At 32.2% G+C, this 18672-nt stretch overlaps 3 protein-coding genes and 1 non-coding gene across 4 annotated transcripts; 2 read left to right on the top strand and 2 right to left on the bottom strand.

Moving 5' to 3' along the window:
• Nucleotides 1-4207: 4207 nt before the first annotated feature.
• Nucleotides 4208-6751, top strand: LOC105621796 (YTH domain-containing protein 1). Its single transcript, XM_012203248.1, has 6 exons — nucleotides 4208-4563; nucleotides 5055-5271; nucleotides 5380-5584; nucleotides 5770-6034; nucleotides 6323-6466; nucleotides 6577-6751. The coding sequence occupies exons 1-6, from the start codon at nucleotides 4208-4210 to the stop codon at nucleotides 6749-6751; spliced, it is 1362 nt and encodes a 453-aa protein (XP_012058638.1).
• Nucleotides 6752-8219: 1468 nt separating this feature from the next.
• LOC105621795 (carbohydrate sulfotransferase 11-like) lies at nucleotides 8220-11853 on the top strand. Its single transcript, XM_012203247.1, has 5 exons — nucleotides 8220-8456; nucleotides 8908-9104; nucleotides 10491-10610; nucleotides 11231-11374; nucleotides 11469-11853. Exons 1-5 carry the CDS (start codon nucleotides 8220-8222, stop codon nucleotides 11851-11853), a joined length of 1083 nt encoding a protein of 360 aa, XP_012058637.1.
• Trnad-guc lies at nucleotides 8562-8633 on the bottom strand. Its single transcript has one exon. It is a non-coding gene; the product is annotated as a tRNA-Asp (tRNA).
• A 707-nt stretch (nucleotides 11854-12560) lies between the features above and the next one.
• Nucleotides 12561-18496, bottom strand: LOC105621794 (SUMO-activating enzyme subunit 2). Its single transcript, XM_012203246.1, has 8 exons — nucleotides 18353-18496; nucleotides 17385-17539; nucleotides 17012-17299; nucleotides 15527-15594; nucleotides 14587-14805; nucleotides 14224-14481; nucleotides 12875-13470; nucleotides 12561-12800 (listed from the first exon to the last, which is right to left on the bottom strand). The coding sequence occupies exons 1-8, from the start codon at nucleotides 18494-18496 to the stop codon at nucleotides 12561-12563; spliced, it is 1968 nt and encodes a 655-aa protein (XP_012058636.1).
• Between the last annotated feature and the right edge of the window lie 176 nt (nucleotides 18497-18672).

The raw sequence follows: 18672 nt of genomic DNA, 5'->3' as shown, positions 1-18672 counted from the left end.
TTGCTACATACTGAGAATGGCCATATGACCGAAATTTATTTTTGTTTATATCAACTTTTTTTTAAGGAATTTTTAAATGTATGACTTTCACTGGCGGCATCCAGTGTTTTTTGCTCTTTTATCTATATATTTTATATATTTTATACATATGTTTTTTTATATAATACTTATATTTATATTTTTTTTATTTTACTACTATAATATTTATATTTATAATATAATATTTATAATATATTTTCTTTTATTCCTATTATAGATCCCGCATCATAATGACTCAGACATTCAATTATATCAAAACTAAAGAATTTTAAGATGCTTGTGACAAAGTAAATACTAACTAAAATTATTATTGTATGTATATAATAAATATTAGTAACGATAATAATATTATAATTTACAATCTTATAACATACCAAATTGATTTTGTCTAATTAAATCCATTTCATTTATGGATTCTTTGCATTCTATTTATCCTAAAATTAGACAAATAATATTATCAAAAGTATATTATTTTGTGATTAAAATAATAGAGTAAAATACAGTTTTGTTTTGGTAAAGTAATGGTCACTAGTTATTGACCATTTAAATTAAGAATATTCTAATAAATTTGCTCACTTTTGTAATTTTCATTTTATTTTGAAATACACAATCGATCCCCATTGAATACCACTGTTCAATTCGATTTATATATTCCGGCCGTAGCACAGAATCAACTAATTAGATCTTTCCTTTCTTCCATTTCGGAAAAGAAGAATTTCGATTGGTTGATTTCCTTATACATTTATGCGTTATGCAAGAGTCTGTGCTGCGATCATTAGAAATCTAACTTACATAAACATTCTAAACCGACTTTTCTTTATAATCGCTCAATACATTATGTTTTTTGGTGTTCAATTTGTCAGTGCTCAAATTAAATAAGTAATGTCATTCATTTTGGCTATTGTAAAGCGGGGAGCACAAACTTTTGCATAACGCATAACACGTAATGCATAAGAAAATGTAAGTCTTCCATTTCCTTCCTTTCCATTTCCTTCTTTTCCATTTCCTTCCTTTATGAAATAAAGAACTCTGGTTTAACATTTCTTATGCCTCATGTGTTATGCATTATGCAAGAGTCTATGCTCCTCGTTTAAGCTTGGACACATAATTGATAATTAACCGTAAGTAATTTGCTTCTTATACATTAAAAATAAAAATTTACGAAATTTTAATAAATATTTAAAATAATATCAAAGTTTAAAATAATATCAATGGGACATTTGCTTATAGCGAATAAAAATTTATTCAATAAAAAGTAATACTTTGATTTAAATATTATTTCTTAAAATAAATATTTATTTATTGTAAGCAAATGTCCCATTAGTACTATTTTAACAAATATTACAATTTTGTAAATTTTTTTCAATGTAATTTTTTTTTGTCTTATAACGCTTGTTTCCTTTCACCGAAGGTACATTCAAGTCATGATATTTCATCGGGAGTTCGAGATATTGTATATATGTTCCTAGTCTGTGCATCTTCTAAATCAACTAGAACTTTTTTTTTTGTGTTGATGTCATTTTTGTATGAGTAAATTCTTTTTTCCTATTTTTTGATGACAATTTAAGCATTCAGTTTCTTGTTAGTGAACAACAAAATTCTTTCTATTAGCACAAAATCGGAAAACGTTTGTAGATGTTGCATAAGTATGTTACGAGAGCATTAAAATATACACGCAACCCGATACATTCGTTAAATTTTTCTAATGAAAAAACATGCATAGATGCATGATCTAATCTGCTAGGATTAAGCTCGAACACTGCTCACATTTATTTTGACCAATAAGTATTTATTTGCGCTCACGCTTTTGCTGCCCTCGATGAAATACTATAAGCATTTGTAAGCGCACGAGATGACATCATGAACATCTCTGAGCGCTTACACTGCCAAAGCGAACATCGTTTGCAATGCTTATAAAGCTTAAAGCGTGTAAGCATGCAAACCGAACGCAGTCTGTATCAATTTAATTATTGTATTATTAAATTAATATTATTATTTATTATTATTTAATTTTTTATTATTTAATTGTTACATTATTATTTAATTACTGTATTATTTATTATTATTTGCAATAATTTCATGAAATTTTCAGATAACTGTTGTATATAACTTGTGGCAAATGTGAAATGATCATAGACGAAAAGAGCATTTCAACTCATGAGTGTATGCAATTATTCATTGATAATTTTTTAACAATAATTTTTTTTAATCCATGTTCACGTCATCTTTCAACTAAAGGATCAACTCGAAATCTCTTTTTTTATATTTTCTTTTTTAATTTATACATTCATTAATGCCTAAATTAGTCTATTTTGTAGTAGTTTCTCTTTATTTTTGTTGTGCACAATCGCATCAACTTGATAAGTCCAATCGTAATACTGTTGTATTTTTTGATGACATTTTGGATTTTACACACAACACAATTAATATAATTACCATCAAAAGCGTTGCTATCCATTTCCATTTATATGAGCAACATTTGAAGTTAGCATATGAAATCACTCATTTGTAAGTCAAATCATAAGGGATATCGATCTCTGATTGATTAGATTTCGAGTTCCTTTAAACACCATTTGTAGATACTTTCGATGTGGTCGTGAATCTGTGAATTGGTGTGAGCAACTGTTTCATGGTGTAGAAGATGCGAAATCGGACTATCAATTGTAAACCATGGCGGAATTGTGCTGTTTCCGGCCACTCGATAATGACGTTCTTTCGGTCTTAACTCTTACTAGAGGATTTTATTAAAGCTACGTTCCAAACTTCTTCTCAGAAGATTTTACTCTATATGCTATAGTATACGTTACGTGTACTATATATATCGAGTAAAATTTTCCTCGGAGAGGAAGTTTTGGAAGTTAATCTAAATATGAACAACAAATGACATCATGAACACATATCTTTACGCGCGCGCGACATCGGTAATTTTTTCAATTCATTCTCAATTTCACTTCTCTCGAGCATAAATTTGATGAATTTTCGAACTAAATCGAACATACTGAAAGCCGCCGCGAGAAAGCAAAGAGTGCAGCGAGGTGCCCGCGCGGTGTAGTGAGAGAAAACGGGATTTATTGATTGGGAGAGTGTACGTCACAACGATGGACGACAATGGACGCTGTGACTCGTGAACGATCTGTCCGCGAGCGATTGTTTGTCGTCGCCTCGTTGTCGTAATTGTTCCAACGTCGTTAATTCGTGCTGCTGCAAAATCGAGAACCGTGCGTGCCGGTGCTGTGATCGCGTCGGACAATTCCCGAGCGTGCTTCGGTGTGAAGTGTATCAGTGAAGGGACAAAGGGTGTCACGTAAGTGTGTGCCGAGCCCTCGGGAGGACTCGTCAAAAAAAAAAGAACGAAAAAATATTGCGAGAACTTTCGAGGAAAAGAGAGAGAGAGAGAGAGAGAGAGAGAGAGAGAAGAAAGCATATACGACAAGAATTATGTATTTAGTGGTTTAAACTGCACTTTGCGACGTAACTTTTCTAGATATAATTAAAAATAAAAAAAGCGAAACAAAAAAAGAAAGATAAAAAGAGGAGTAAGATCCAATAAACAATCTCCCGACGGACTCTTGACGTGTTTGACGCGTAAAGTAAAAACGGTTGTCACGCTGTAAGATCTGTCTATAAGTAAACCTCTGATTGCGGAAGGAGTGTGCATAGAGGATAAATAACTAGGAGACGATCCGGATTAAAAAAAGTTTCTCCGTGCTTTCAGAGACTCCATAGAACCGGCGTCCTCTGTGCGAGTTTTTGCTCTGTGTTACCGCAAAAAAAAAATGTTACCATAATAATCTCAAGAACTATTCATAAAAAAAATCGTAGTTTATATTCCGTCCAGATCCTCCGGCCGGCCGAGCTCTTTGAAATCGTGCTCGAGTCCGGCCATGTGTCCCTGTCGGTTTGTGTTAGGCGTAGCCGCTTTAACAGAGAGTATTCGGGACAGTGTGGACTTTTCGCTCGATTCGGAATCCCCGAACTATCCTCGCTGTACACTATATAGTCCCTTGCTACCACATTATTGTCGTAAGATGTACGAGAAACGTTACAATACGTCGTTCCTCAAGAGTTGCAAGCCTCTGTATGGTTCAGTGATCATAATAATAAAGCTTCCTGTCTGTACATTGCAGGACGCCTGAACCAGCGACACTTGGGAACAGTCCAGTTGACCATGGACAGCAACACGGATGGCGACAACCTGAATCTCAGCTCCGGCGAGAACGACAACGACAACGGCGACGAGCTACGGATCGCCGCGGACGAGACTTATGACACCCGCAGCGAGGTCTCCTCCAGCAGCTCCAATTCCGACAGCTCCACTACCCATCCTACCATCAGCTCAGTCTCAAGCAAATCCTCGCGTGGTGACAATAAGCGCAGCAGGAGAAATAGGAGCAAACGAGGCAGATCCAGGGACTCCAAGTCGTCCAGTCCTGAGCCAAAGCGGGCTAGATCCAAGGATAGCAAAGGCACTACCAAGAACTATGACTACACTACCAAGTTGAATTATTTGTTTAGAGATGCAAGGTTCGATAAGTTGATATATATTTTTAATGGATGACTATAGAGTATTTCAAACTTTCTATGTCCATTAATAGTGGATGCCTGAGATCATTTCGAGACAAAAATCTTGATAAAATGTCATGGCTACTGTAATTTTTAAATGAGAAAGGTTTAAAGTCAATCAATTGAACTGTCCGAAATTCACATGCTCTGGCATGGTGCATTGTATAGCAATGAAGATTTTTAGAAGAATAGAAGAGAATAGAATTGATACTTGAAAATATTTTCATTATTGTTAATGTTTCAAAAATTATAGTGCCTTGATTTTGATATTAGGATTTTTGTCTTGCAATTATTTCAGGAATCTGCTACTAATGTATGTTACGCAAAGTTTGGGATACTTTGTAAATTATATATCGTTCATTAAAAATATATTAACTCAGACATATATTTTTGATGGACTATTTAGAATGTAATCTGTAACGTAAATATTTCCGAGTTTCTTTTTTTCCCAGATTTTTCATTATCAAGTCCAATAATGCTGAGAACGTGACACTGTCTAAAGCCAAAGGAGTATGGAGCACACTGCCGCAAAATGAAGCAAATCTTAATCAAGCCTACAGGGAATCGCGAAATGTTTTGCTAGTATTTTCTGTAAAGGAATCAGGCAAGTTCGCTGGCTTTGCAAGACTTTGTACAGAATCGAGACGAGATGCTGGTCCAGTATCTTGGGTATGCAAATAAAATATAACGACATAATATTGATTTCAACATTGTTTACATTCTTGTTAATTAAATAGGTCTTAAGACAGGGGAAACAATATCAGGAATGCATTTCAGGTTTTACCTCCTGGCTTGTCAGCAAAGGCTTTAGGTGGCGTATTCAAAGTTGACTGGATCTGCAGGAAGGAATTGCCTTTTACTGCTACGTTACACTTGTACAATCCTTGGAATGATGGTAAACAAGTCAAGATCGGTCGAGACGGCCAGGAAATCGAACCTAGAGTCGCTGAAGAATTGTGCAGATTATTTCCAGAAGATGAAGGTATCTATTAATATACGAACATTAATATACGAACATCTTAATAAATAATATTAATAAAATATGAGTATTTATTAAATCTTATTTTATATGTGTGTTTATAAATTATATATAAATGTATTTTTTTATGCATTTATCATTTTGTATTAATAAATCATGTGGCATATAAATATTATTCGTGTTTACAGGAATCGAAATGACGCCTATTTTGCGAAAATCCAAAGAAGCAGGGAAACACGTTGTAAAGTCATCGCGTTATCGCGACAAAAGACCTATAGGCAGTTTTAGATTTTTACGAAGAGGTGGACGAGGGCGCAAATTATTTTTGACCTCGAGATCACGTTTAGCGTCACTGGCCAGATCTCAGGATGTTACGGGAAATCATAGGAGTTCCAGGGATCATTCTTATCGGTACACGCCATGGTTTAATCGAGGCGATTCACCTTACACAAAGTACGATTATTTAATATCAATCATAGCATTTAAAATTACACAATATAGACATGAGATTAAATTTACTGTTGTAATGTATAATACATAGTCCGCAAAATTATAAAAAATAGTATTTTATTAAAGACGAATATAAATTTTCACGATTTATAAGAAGATGCTTACTATGGCTGTGTTTCAAAATTCACCAGTGCTGAAAATGTATAGTACACATAACGTAAACTGTAAATTTTCAGCGCTAACAGTGAATTTTGGAACATAGCTTACATATAATAATTAATTTTCTTTTAGGAGTTACGGAACTGGATTGGGTGTTGCTGCGGTTGCAGAAGCTTATGTAGCAGATTACATGCGTACTATGCAACATCAATTGCCTCCATTACCGCCTTATCCACATCCATACGATAATCTGCCACCACCTCCTCCACCTCCACGGTAAGTAGTACAAATTTTATTAGCATAAATCAAACGAGAGAGGGGGAGGGAAAGGGAGGGGATATTTTTCTATTAGAAACATAAGATTAAATGGGAATGCTCTTTTTCAGATATTACGATGGTCTACCATTGCCTCCAGATTATAACGCTACAGTGTCGGCACTAGAGAAGCGTAGCTATGAAAGGAGTGTCGATGAATTCCTATGGAGGACAGCCAGTCGTCACAGTCGGCACAGCAATCATCGTTCTTCTCGTGACCATCACAGATATAGAGATCGCAGATAAAGATCTCGATTTTAATGTTCCCCTTAAAAATCCGTCGGTTCCCAAATCCTTCATTAGTAATGATAGAATTGGAGATGGAATTTCATTGATGAAACTGATGAGAAATTGAGCTATAACATATTTATGTATTTCACTTTTGAGTATTTGTGAAGGATATAATAAAAGTATATAAGCTAAATATAATATATATATATATATTATATGCAACACAAACAAAATATATGTATAATATCAATTATGTATTTATTAAAAATCTAAATAATTTAATATATAGTGTTAGAAATATAGATCAAATTTGTATATAAATTGAGTAAAAAAATTTTATTGAAATATTGAAATTGAGTTCTTAAGATTTTCGTGAAAAACTCTGGGAATCGACGGATTCGATTATATAAACATTATTATAAAGGCAATTTTAATCGATGACGTTCAATTGTCATTAATTATGAAACCGCGTAACTGTAGCGCGATTCCAAACATTCTCTCGTTGTTATAAGATAACAGATTAATTAAGTTTTTGTATCATTGAGTATTGAAATTTACAATTTACTGACTGTCCAACATTTTCCGCAATCACGTGAACAAAATGCAATAATATTGAAATATTTCGCCAATCAAAAAAAAAGAAATGAATTCAAATATATAATGATAAAGAGATATTTGTGTCCTTTTATTATTTTTTTTCTTAAACCACAATTTATACATCGCATATTGATGTGAAATAATTCTTTTGGAATGGGCAGATTGCATTAATTTGAGATCAATTTTTCAATTTAACTTCAGTAGAATGCTTTCAATTCAATGATATTCCATGTGTTTATATATACTTAATGAAATTCAGGATTTCCATTTTATGAATCGGCTGTAATCTTGCAAAATTTTCCTCTTATTTTATTCTTTTACTAGTTCTTTTCACAGTTTTCTATATTAGAGCGAAAGAATAAAATGAAAAATAGAACACTTGATTAGAATAAGAATTTAGAAGATTAGATTAAGAGGAAATTTGATAAGCGTTTTATGATATCACAAATGGAAAATATATGTGTTTGTAAACAACAATTTTTAATTATCTAACACATAAAAATCATAAACATCATCGTATCGTCTTATTATGTAAACCTTTTTTTCATAAACAATTCGAGAGGAATGTCTAAACGAAATCAGGAAATCAGTAAGCGATAAGAAATATCACACGCCTACACGAAACTGGGTTTTCAAGCAGATATATTCCAACTCGTATTTCTAGTCTTGACGGAAGACAGAAGTGCAGAAAAATTTCAACGTGCTGCAGTTTAGACATCAAAGATTAATTATAATCTCCTTCATAAATTTTTATTATAAAGTTTGAAAGGATTCGAGTAGTGTTTTACATAAATTTTAATAAAATGAAAATGTGTCGCAGTTTATGACTATTGTAAAATTGTAAAATTGTAAATTATAACTTTCTCTTCGCGGTATTTAATTCATTATGTCCGTTAAAGCGCAATTTTTCAAATATTGTTTGTGCATGGTGTTGAACTTCCTTATTTGCATAATTTTAATTAAAACAAGAAGTTGCAACGTAAAACAAACGGTAAACGTGACGATCAAGCATCAGCCGCAAATGCCCCACTTTTCGATTTCAAATAGGATAATTAAGAATGTCGAGTCAGAGATCAACATATTGCGGAGAGACGAATTGGAGGGTGGAACCATCGACCTACAGGTATATTTCTCTAAGAATTCAAATAAATATTTAAGTAAGAGAATAAAAATGGAACTAAAAAAGTAGAGATCTGAAAACTTAAAATAAATATATAATAAAAAAAAACTCCCCGACGGGGAATCGAACCCCGGTCTCCCGCGTGACAGGCGGGGATACTAACCACTATACTATCGAGGAAGTGATACAAGAAGTTTGAAAAATGTAGTACTAGAAGTAAATGAATTCCAAATACAATTTTTAATCGTTTTATGCATAATTTTAAAAAATTTTCAATCATTCCGAATTTAAATTTTTATCATTAAAATAAATATTTTTGGAATCCTGAAAATTATTTAAATTTTTAATATAAAAAAGTTTTTAAAATGATATTTGATTCTATTCCATTTTTTTTTCGATTATCAATTTATTTTACACATAGATAAAAATAATTTTATTTAAAAAATTTGAACAGAAGAGCGCGACTCTACTCCAACAGATATCGAACGTCTGCGTGAAGTACAAGCTGAGGACTCCTCTTCTCAAGAGGCATTTTTTATACAATGCCGAACATAAATCGTTATATTGTTGGATTCGCAAAGTCGCGTCCACCAGTTTCACTAAATTATTTTCCGACATGAGCAACCGACAAGTCGACCATGATCTTTACAAGTAACTACTATTAATTATAATTAAGTAAATTAAAAATAAGTGTTTAGAAAAGCTATGAATCAAAAAACAATGTAAATATGTAAATAAACAAATATAATTATCGTGATTTAAAGCAAATAACAAATAACAGATGTAGTTTCGAGCCCGATTGGGTTATCTTCAATGTTACATGTAAACATAATTAAATAGAACAGATCAACTAAATTGATATATTTAAATTAAACGGATCAACTAATAAAATAATACAAAAAAACAAGCCATCTGTAAAATCGCATTTTGTCATCATGAATCTGAATATTACGTCCGCAACAATATAACGTATAAGTTAGATGTCAAAATCATAAAAGTCCTTATTCGTGTCAAAGTGCGCAAAGTCATCAAGCATCGTAAATTCAAAAATTCATGTTAAAATCTTAGAATTACAATGTTACAGTGTCCACTGATAAAAAAACTTCCATCTGTATTAATATAAAAATTCTTCTACCAAGAATATTTACCCAGCAAATGGATTAAAATGAATTGAAATTTTTTTTTCGAATGCGTATTTTAAATAGCGAATACCTTTTAATTGAATTTAATTAGATTCAATTAAAATTTAATTGGATTCAATTAGATACAATTGGATTGAAAAACTGCATTTCCTATTTAAAATTTTGAATGGAACACTATTCACAATGTGTGTGTTGTGCATAGAAAAAGCTAATATTATTTTTAGATTGAAAAGCATAAAGATATGCAATTCCTATAAATGAATAAAAATGCATTCAGAATTGAAATTCATTTTAACATTCGTGAATCAATATTTCTGAAAATCTGAATCCATTTCAATCCATTCTCGTTTGTTGGGTAATTCGACGTTGGTAAAAGAATATAAAAGAATATAAAATTTGGAAGCGGTAGGTTGAGTTTCTTCGCTCGGAACAACATCTATTATTTGTTATTTGCTTTAGATCATGATATTAGATTATAATTAATTTGTTTTCTTTATTTACACATTTACATTGTTTTATGGTTCATAGTCTTTCTAAACACTTATTTTTAATTTTTATTATTGAACCATGTTACATGATGTTTTTAATTATTAAATTAAATACTTATACCTAATATATTCATTATCAGATATTATTCAGAGCGCGAGCGTGGCATAGACCAGACAACGTACTGATCTATCATGCCAGAAGTCTCGGATTCCTGATAGGAACCAAAATATTTCTCCTTAATATATAAATTCAGAAAAATTTATTTTATTTTCTGTGTAATTTATTATATTAATTTATAAGATAATTATATGTTAAGTTAAGTTTTTTATTTCAACAAACATATTTTTTCATCTTATTTTGATGAGACTAAACTAATAATGTACAAAATGTTAATTTGCATTTGTAGAGAAGTGGACTTTCTATCGCCGGAAAGTTTGAAAGACCTGCAGCGTTTTGCTAACAATAATACAATTTTCAAATTGCTTATAGTCAGACATCCGTTTCAACGGCTCATCTCATCATATCGGTAATTAATCTTGTTATGAAAAATACACTGAGGCAATAGGTTCATGGTGTTCAGCAAAATCTGACTAGTCAATTCAAGAATAATTCCAGAACATTCCATGTAAAAATTCTGGTTTTTCTAGGATTTATCCTATCGATTAATTTTCAATATTATATGTTTTATATTTAAGTTAGGATTCTTATACGAATGAATTAAAACGCTAACAAATTTGAAACAATTATTATTTATTGCTTTATAAATAATATTAAACGAACATTTCATCAACACAAACAATTTTTCTACTATGTTCTATTTTAGACATTAAATTCAGGTTTCTCATTTTCTATTGGTAATTTAAATTATACTCAATTTTTTTTATTTTTTCTTTTTTCATGCTTTGATTTTTTTAGAATGAAAGTATGATAGATAAATTCTAGGCAAGCCCTGAAACGTTTTCCAGGAATTTTCTAGAATACATAAAATTTAAGTATAATTCCAAGGATATTCAAAGAGCGCTGGACATTACGACATTAAATCGATAATTGATACGATTTTCACAAATCGAAGAGAGAAATACAAATTTATTCTGTAACACTAAAATTAATCTCGATGAATAAATATTAATTCAAAATTATTTATAGAGATCGCATCGAAGACAACAGTAAGTACACTGCGCAATCTTGGCTCTATGCTCGCCAAATTCTTCATCTCTCGAGGCCAGAACTCTTTCGTTTTAACGCATCGGGCGGCAACATTCTGCAAAGAATATTTTTGGCGGACAGAAGGTATACAACAATTGCTTGTATCTCTCATTTTCATATTCTATAATTAATTCATATAATATAGAATGTAATACAAAATCCCTGTTTCTCTCTGCAGACTGAAGGTGGTACCCAGCTTCCGAGAATTTCTAGAATGGTTGCTGAAGCAATCACCGGATCACGATGACGTTCATTGGGCCCAATATCACACTCACTGCGCGGTTTGCAATGTGAGATACAACTTTGTCCTGAAGCTGGACGAATATACTTTCGGGGAGATCAATTACATCTTGACAAAACTGAAATTAGATAAAAATAACATCTACTTGCCTAGACTGCAGCGTACTCGTACAGGAATCACAAATTTTGATACAGCATGCAAATACTTTCGCAACGTGACCACCAATATGGTCTTGCGGCTGTATAAAAGGTACAAAATCGACTTTGAGATGTATAATTATAAGTTAGATAAATATTTGCACTGTGCAGGAGCAAAAAATTGACAAGCAAAAAGATGATAAAGCAGTAATATTTAATCGACAAATAATCTTTTTGATAAATAATATTTTTTGAACACGCGATATTTTTTTGTAAACTGGATATATTCCGATTGATTTTTTAAAAATAAATCTTCGTATTTTTATAAAATGAAGAAAATATAAAAGGCGAATATAAATTTTTTTTAGACAGTTTATTTAGAAATCATTAAATTATTGAAAACGCATGTATTATTAATTATAAAATTAAATTACTACGGATGATTTTTTATTACATAAAAATTCTAGATTACAGTGATGAGGTGAGAATATTAATCAATAAAATACCTTAGTATAAGAAAAAAACGATCTATTTTTTTTTACTAATCAAGATGACAATAGTAATAATAATATGATGATACGTTAGGATATATATTCTATCAATATACAAAATTAACTGTTAATATGGAACACGTATGTCACTAATAGGAAAAAATAAATTTTTTTCACTCTTTCACATATAAATTATGCTATATTTAAAAATAACTCAAACTTTTGCATTTAATTTTTGCACAAATGTCTTACAGTTTTATTCTATTCTCTTTTATTCTCTTCAAAATCTTTCTTTATTATTTTCTCTTTATTTTTTGTTTCGATTGGATTTTCAGCTTTCGGATTCTTTCGTTTTCAAATGAATCTCTCTTTCTTTTAAAGCTCATCTGTTACTTTCAGAGTTAATCGTTATCATCGTCACATACTATCAAGCAATCACCATCATCAGAAAGCTTCCGTTTTCTCAACGTTAATTTATTCAGTTCGGTTGAATTGTCATGAATTACGTCGTCGTTATTGATAATGCAGATATCGTCACTATCATCGCAATTATCAACTTCCATCTTACGTTTTTTAGCTGCAACTTCAGTTTCGGTTTCATTTTTGCGTTTCTTAGCTACTTCTGGTGTTTCCATCACATTCTGCAAAAATATATTTTTTTAGCAAATAAATAAATAACAAAGTAATTAAGAAAAATATTTCCCTAAGTACTCACCTGTCCATTAGAACTGGAAGACTTCTCCGTTTTCTCTTTTTCGTTTTCTTTCGGTTGAAGCGTGTTTTTATCTGCCAATATTAAAAATTGTGGGCTATCCTGATCCTTTGGATCAGGTTTCTCTCGATAAACTATATAGACGGTCAGTGAATAATTCTGCTGGAAGTCGTCGACTTTGAGAATCGTTCCATTTCTGATTCCCAGCTCCTCCAATTTCTTATCGTTGTTGCCTTCCGTTTCGCCTTCCTCGCTGCTAATGACAACAGAACCGGTTCCATCGATCATTACGTCGGGGGCGATCATGTTGAGTCTATTCTTAAGCACCAGTTCCTCCAGTTCTTTAATAGTCATGCTGGAGGTGTCAACTGCCAACGTAGCCTGCGGAGTAGGTGCACAAACGTAACACTGTGGATTGGGTGGATTCACTGCCTTTTCTGGAACCAGTAATTGATTGCGGTGATTCATCTTCAAGCGCAAATAGACAGATTTACAAGCTCGCAAATTGTTCTCGAGGACCCGGAAGGCATGGAGGACCACCATGCCCGCAATGATAGCATTGGTGGTGGCGATCGCTGGAATTATGTTGCCAGCCATTGCTAAGGAACAAAAAGATAGATCAGAATCAAAGATTTTACGAGTAGTAATTGAACAACTTGAATAAATTTCATGTTCAAAATGAGACGCAGGTACACACTTCAGATCTTAAGGTATACTCTCAAAAATTTGGAAACATTTTTTGAAAATTGACATTTTTGGGATTTCTTATTCAAATATCCATAACATTAATAACATTAAATTAATTGTTAAATTCAATAACTGTTATTAAATCTAAAGAATTAGTTTAAAAACCACATTGTTATAAATTAAGTCTAAAGAATTATTTAAAAAATCATATTGTTATAGATATTGATTATTAAATCTAAAGAATCATTTTAAAAACTACTATTGTTGTAGATATTTGAATATTTAATCCGAAAAATGTCAATTGTTTAAAAATGATTAAAAATTTTTTATTTGTAATGTACATTGTATATAACTAGTTTTGTGTTTGAATATAACTTTATTATTAGATGCTGCGGAAAGTTCTTGTCGTTTTTTCAAGAGATGAAGGGAAAAAACGACACGAACTTTCCGCAGTATAATATACAATTTTGAAAAGAAAGAACGAGATGCTGAGTGATGCTTCGTGCGAAAGCGACCAACTCATACTCTTTCCGGATTCGATCCTGAACCTTATTTCATATATACTTTGAATTTAAATTGAAGATTGTGAGAGTATAACATGAACAGCAACACATTCCGGGAACTTATTTCAAGAAAGATACAGATTAAACAGAACTGTTACTTACATTTGATATCAAATCTGCTTTTCTGAGGAATTCCAAAGATGTGCGCGCGAATATTGGCACATGCAGCAACGAAATCCATAGCATGTTGATCATCTTTATCCCAAACCAAATGATTGCCTGGTGATTTTTCTTGAGAAGACTTCAATGTTTGACTCAAAGTCTTCATCGATTCTGCAAAAATCGAGCCACACTTGGAAATGCTCCATCGTTGCTGATCCTTCAGTCCAGGCTGATTGATTTCTTTACTGCATCCAGCCACTTCAAGAAAATAATTATTTTTTCGTTGAGAATTATTTTTGTGTATTGACATTATTTTCGTTGAGAAAATTGGAAAGAAGATATTTGTGTAGGACAGTAACAAACCTCCATCTGGTAGTTCCCTCCATTTCAATGGCGTTGGAGGTCGGCGCTTTTTCCATAAATTGTCCATGCTCAGCAAATATTTGATGTCATCATGGAAGAGCTTTGTGAACAGTTTTTCTGGATCATAGTCGCAAGATTGGGCCCAAGCTCGTGTAGAAATTCTGTCAATATTGCCTTTATCATTGGATTCACCTTGCAAAGCCTCTTCTCCTGCTGTATCTACAATATTAAAATACTGTATTAGTAGAGGAAAAGGTGAGTCTCCCACTTATAATTATGTTACAATTAACACCATTTTTTTGTAAAAGATTTTAATTTATTTAGTTTTAGATATCGAAATTGAAATAATAACCAACTGCGCAATTTTTTTTTGTTGACTTGATATTGATCTATTACAAGATATCGAAGTATTTTTATATAATTTTTAAATTTAATATCAAAATTAAAGTTCGTAATATGCCTGGTTTATGCTTCGGTCTATAAAATCCTAAAATTAAATCGATAAAATACAGATTTTAATTAGGATCAATTAAATCTGGTAGGTCCTATTGACTGAATTTTAGGATTTTAGAATTAAGAATGGAGCATAAATCAAGCATTAAATTTACACTCTAAATTAATTCTTAAGGTGTTATTATTTTAAGATAAATAATCATTTGACATATCATCGACTTGAGTATAACAAAAAATAATTACATAAAAAAATAAAATGGGAACCCATATTATCACCTTCTTTTCTATTATTATATTTTGCTGTCAATAATAACTTATTACTGATCAAATAATAGAAAATAAAATAAGAAATTTAATAATTAAACATGAAAAATATTTGTATAAATCTTATGATAAGACCATTACAATAAAATATTAATTGCATTAATTATTATTAACTATTAGTGTTATAATTATAAATTATGCCAAATATTATATTTTGTATTACCAGCTGCTTCAGGATCTGCTGTATCCGGAGAAACATCTTGATCAGGATCTTCTTCTCCAAATAATTGACTGTAATTGACATTTATTACACATTATAAAATCAATTAAAAATTATGTCCATTTATTTTTAGTAATATATTGGGAGTACAAATTAGTTCGGTCCGTTTTTTTATGCATTTATTTCAAAACAAAATGAATGAACAGATCAATTAAAGTATTGTCCATCGCTGCCTACTACTTTTTTCCATCTCTCAGACAATTTTCGAATTCCATCTCGAAAAAATGACTCGTTTTTGGAGGCGATTCAATTTTGGAACCAATTTTCGATTTCTGCGAAAGAAGTGAACCGGTAACTTGCTGCATCCTTTGGAACAACCAGTAATTAGAAGGAACAATGTCCGGAGAATACGGCGGGTGCGGTAAAACATCCCATTTGAGCGTTTCCAAATATTTTTTTACGACTTTAGCGACATGAGGCCGAGCGTTGTCATGAAGAAGAATAACTTTATCATGTCTTTGCTCGTATTCCAGCCGTTTTTCTTGCAATGCACGACTCAAACGAATCAATATTGTAGCCAATACCGATCGCCCGTAATGGAATCGTCAGGTTTCAGCAACTCATAATAAAAACCCTTTTGGTTCCACCAGATACAGAGCATGATCTTCGAACCATGAATGTTCGGCCGTGGTATTGATGTTGAGGTCGATGGCAACGATTGACCGGGCTTAGTGTAGTATTTTTTCTTCTTGGAGTTGTCGTAGAATATCCACTTCTCATCTTCACAATCCGATGCAAAAAACCTTTTTTCTGTTGTCTTTGAATCAGCTGTTCGCAAGTGAAAAATCGCCTTTCAACGTCTCTCAGTTTCAGTTCATAAGGCACCTAATTTTCTTATTTTTAAATCATTCCCATGGCTCCCAATCGTACGGAAACGACTTGTTGAGTTACTTCCAATGATTCTGCAAGCTCTTCTTGCGTTTGACTCTGATCTTCTTCGAGTATACTTCTAATTCTTTGTCTTTTTGGCTGTCCAGAGCGAGGCTTGTCTTCAACGCTGAATCTCCATCCTTCAAATGTCGAAACCATTCCCTGATTTATCAGTTGGAGCAGATCAGTTGTCACCATAAACTTCGACAAGCATTCGGGCTTCAGCCGCACTTTTCTTCCAATTAAAGCAGAAAATCAAAACCTCCCGCAAATGCTGCTTGGTTAATCCAAAATTCGATATTTCAAACACAGTAAAAATCAAGGTTTTTGTATGAAACTCAAATATAAACTGAATATTATTAGCAGATGTTTAATCTCTCTGAAACCGCCAAAATCACTATGAACCATTCACAACAGCTGGAGCTATCTTTAGGGAAACGAACCGAACTAATTTGTACTCCCGATAAATAAAAGTTGAATTAAATTTACACATTTTAATTAGTGCAACACACAATCAATAAAATAGCTCTTTAATGTAAATTGTTTTGTAATAATTACTTGAAGAGATGTTTAGCCCAAATGATACAATGAATGGGCTCACTGGGAGTGTTGCGGATGGTACAGCCAGGATAAGTCTTTTGCGCAGCTTTAGGCGTACATTCGTAGCATTGGCTCATGCCTTTCTTGATGAGTTCGACTTGACCTTCATAACCCGCAGTACCAGATTCGATCAATGGTATGTCTGCTGCCAGACACATACGATTCACATGGTTTCTGGCTGCTCTATTGTCAAGAGCATTCAGAACCATTGTGAACCTTTTGAAAAAAGTTAAGCCAAATTCCGAACTACAAACACAAAGTTTTAGAACATCAAATAAATATACGACGTCAGTATTGCTGCAAGCAAAATAAGGCAGTAAAATAAACTTACGATGTAATACTGTCGTGATAGTGTATCACTTTGACATCTGGATTAAATGTCAATGCTGTTTCACATGCTATACTGGCTTTTGATTTTCCTACGTGTTTCTTTTGAAACAGGAATTGCCTATTTAAATTGCTGACGTCAATTGTGTCCAAATCAATCTGGAAAATAATGATTTTGATTGACAATTGAGAATAATCTGAAACTAATATTATAGTCATAAATATTATATTGGTCAATTCTTACAATTATGCTTATACAATTGTAGAATGAGCTTAAGAAATTCAACATGTTGAATTTATTGGCTTACGTTATGACCTTACAATTTCTATCTTTAAGACTTTCATAGACTTTCTTTTTATATGTGAAATATAATTAAGTAATAAAACATCAATAATGAAATAATTTGAAAAACATATATGATAATGAAACATACACACAAATTACAATAAAATTACAAAATAATAATTATTAAAACAAATCAATTAGTTACAAACGAATAAGACAATAATTAACATAAAAGAAAAGAGAAATATGGAGAAAAAAGAAATTAAAAGCGAGTTTTTAATTTATTGATTGATCAATCGCAAAATTGTGCCAGATGTAACTTTACGAAGCAAAGTTGCATTTTGCATATAACGCAATCGATCAATTAATCGATAAATTGAAAAACTCGTCTTAATTCAACAGAAGCATTCTTATCCTGCGAATATATAAATATTCATAATGCATTCATTATTCAAAACAATGAAGTGTGTTAAAATTATTAATATAAAAAAAACAAAGAAGAATGCTTTATATTTATTATCATTACTGTGAATATAAATCGAGAAAATAAATTTTTTTCCACGATGGTGGAATTCGGTGTATTTATATTATGCCTTCAACAGCCTTCAACCCCACCATGAGGTTACACGACGCTGTATGTAAATCGTTCAAAAGTGAGGTTACGTTAACAAGAAAATTATACTTACAATTTCAATATCGGCAAATCCCGACATAACCAGGTTTTTGAGGATCTCACAGCCGATACCGCCGGCGCCGACAACGAGTACTTTGCTATGTAAAATTGCATCGCGCAATTCCTCACGGAACAAACCGTTTATACTTGTCGCCATCTTGCCACTTACTAGTTGCAAACTAAAATCACTTTACAGCACAGCAATTGAGTCAACTGAGCGACCGGCTGACCGGCGTCGCACAGGTTGCGCTCCGCCGCTCCCATTCCGAATAGAGCGGCATTTTCTTACGCATGCGCAGTGATATTGGCTGCGTTCAGCAAACTCAACAATTG

The sequence above is a fragment of the Atta cephalotes genome (assembly GCF_000143395.1).
Source record: "Atta cephalotes unplaced genomic scaffold scaffold00037, whole genome shotgun sequence".
In the NCBI taxonomy this organism is placed as follows: Eukaryota; Metazoa; Arthropoda; class Insecta; order Hymenoptera; family Formicidae; genus Atta; species Atta cephalotes.
The sequence above is the reverse complement of the archived record's forward strand: the minus strand, read 5'-3'. Positions and strand labels throughout refer to the sequence as shown.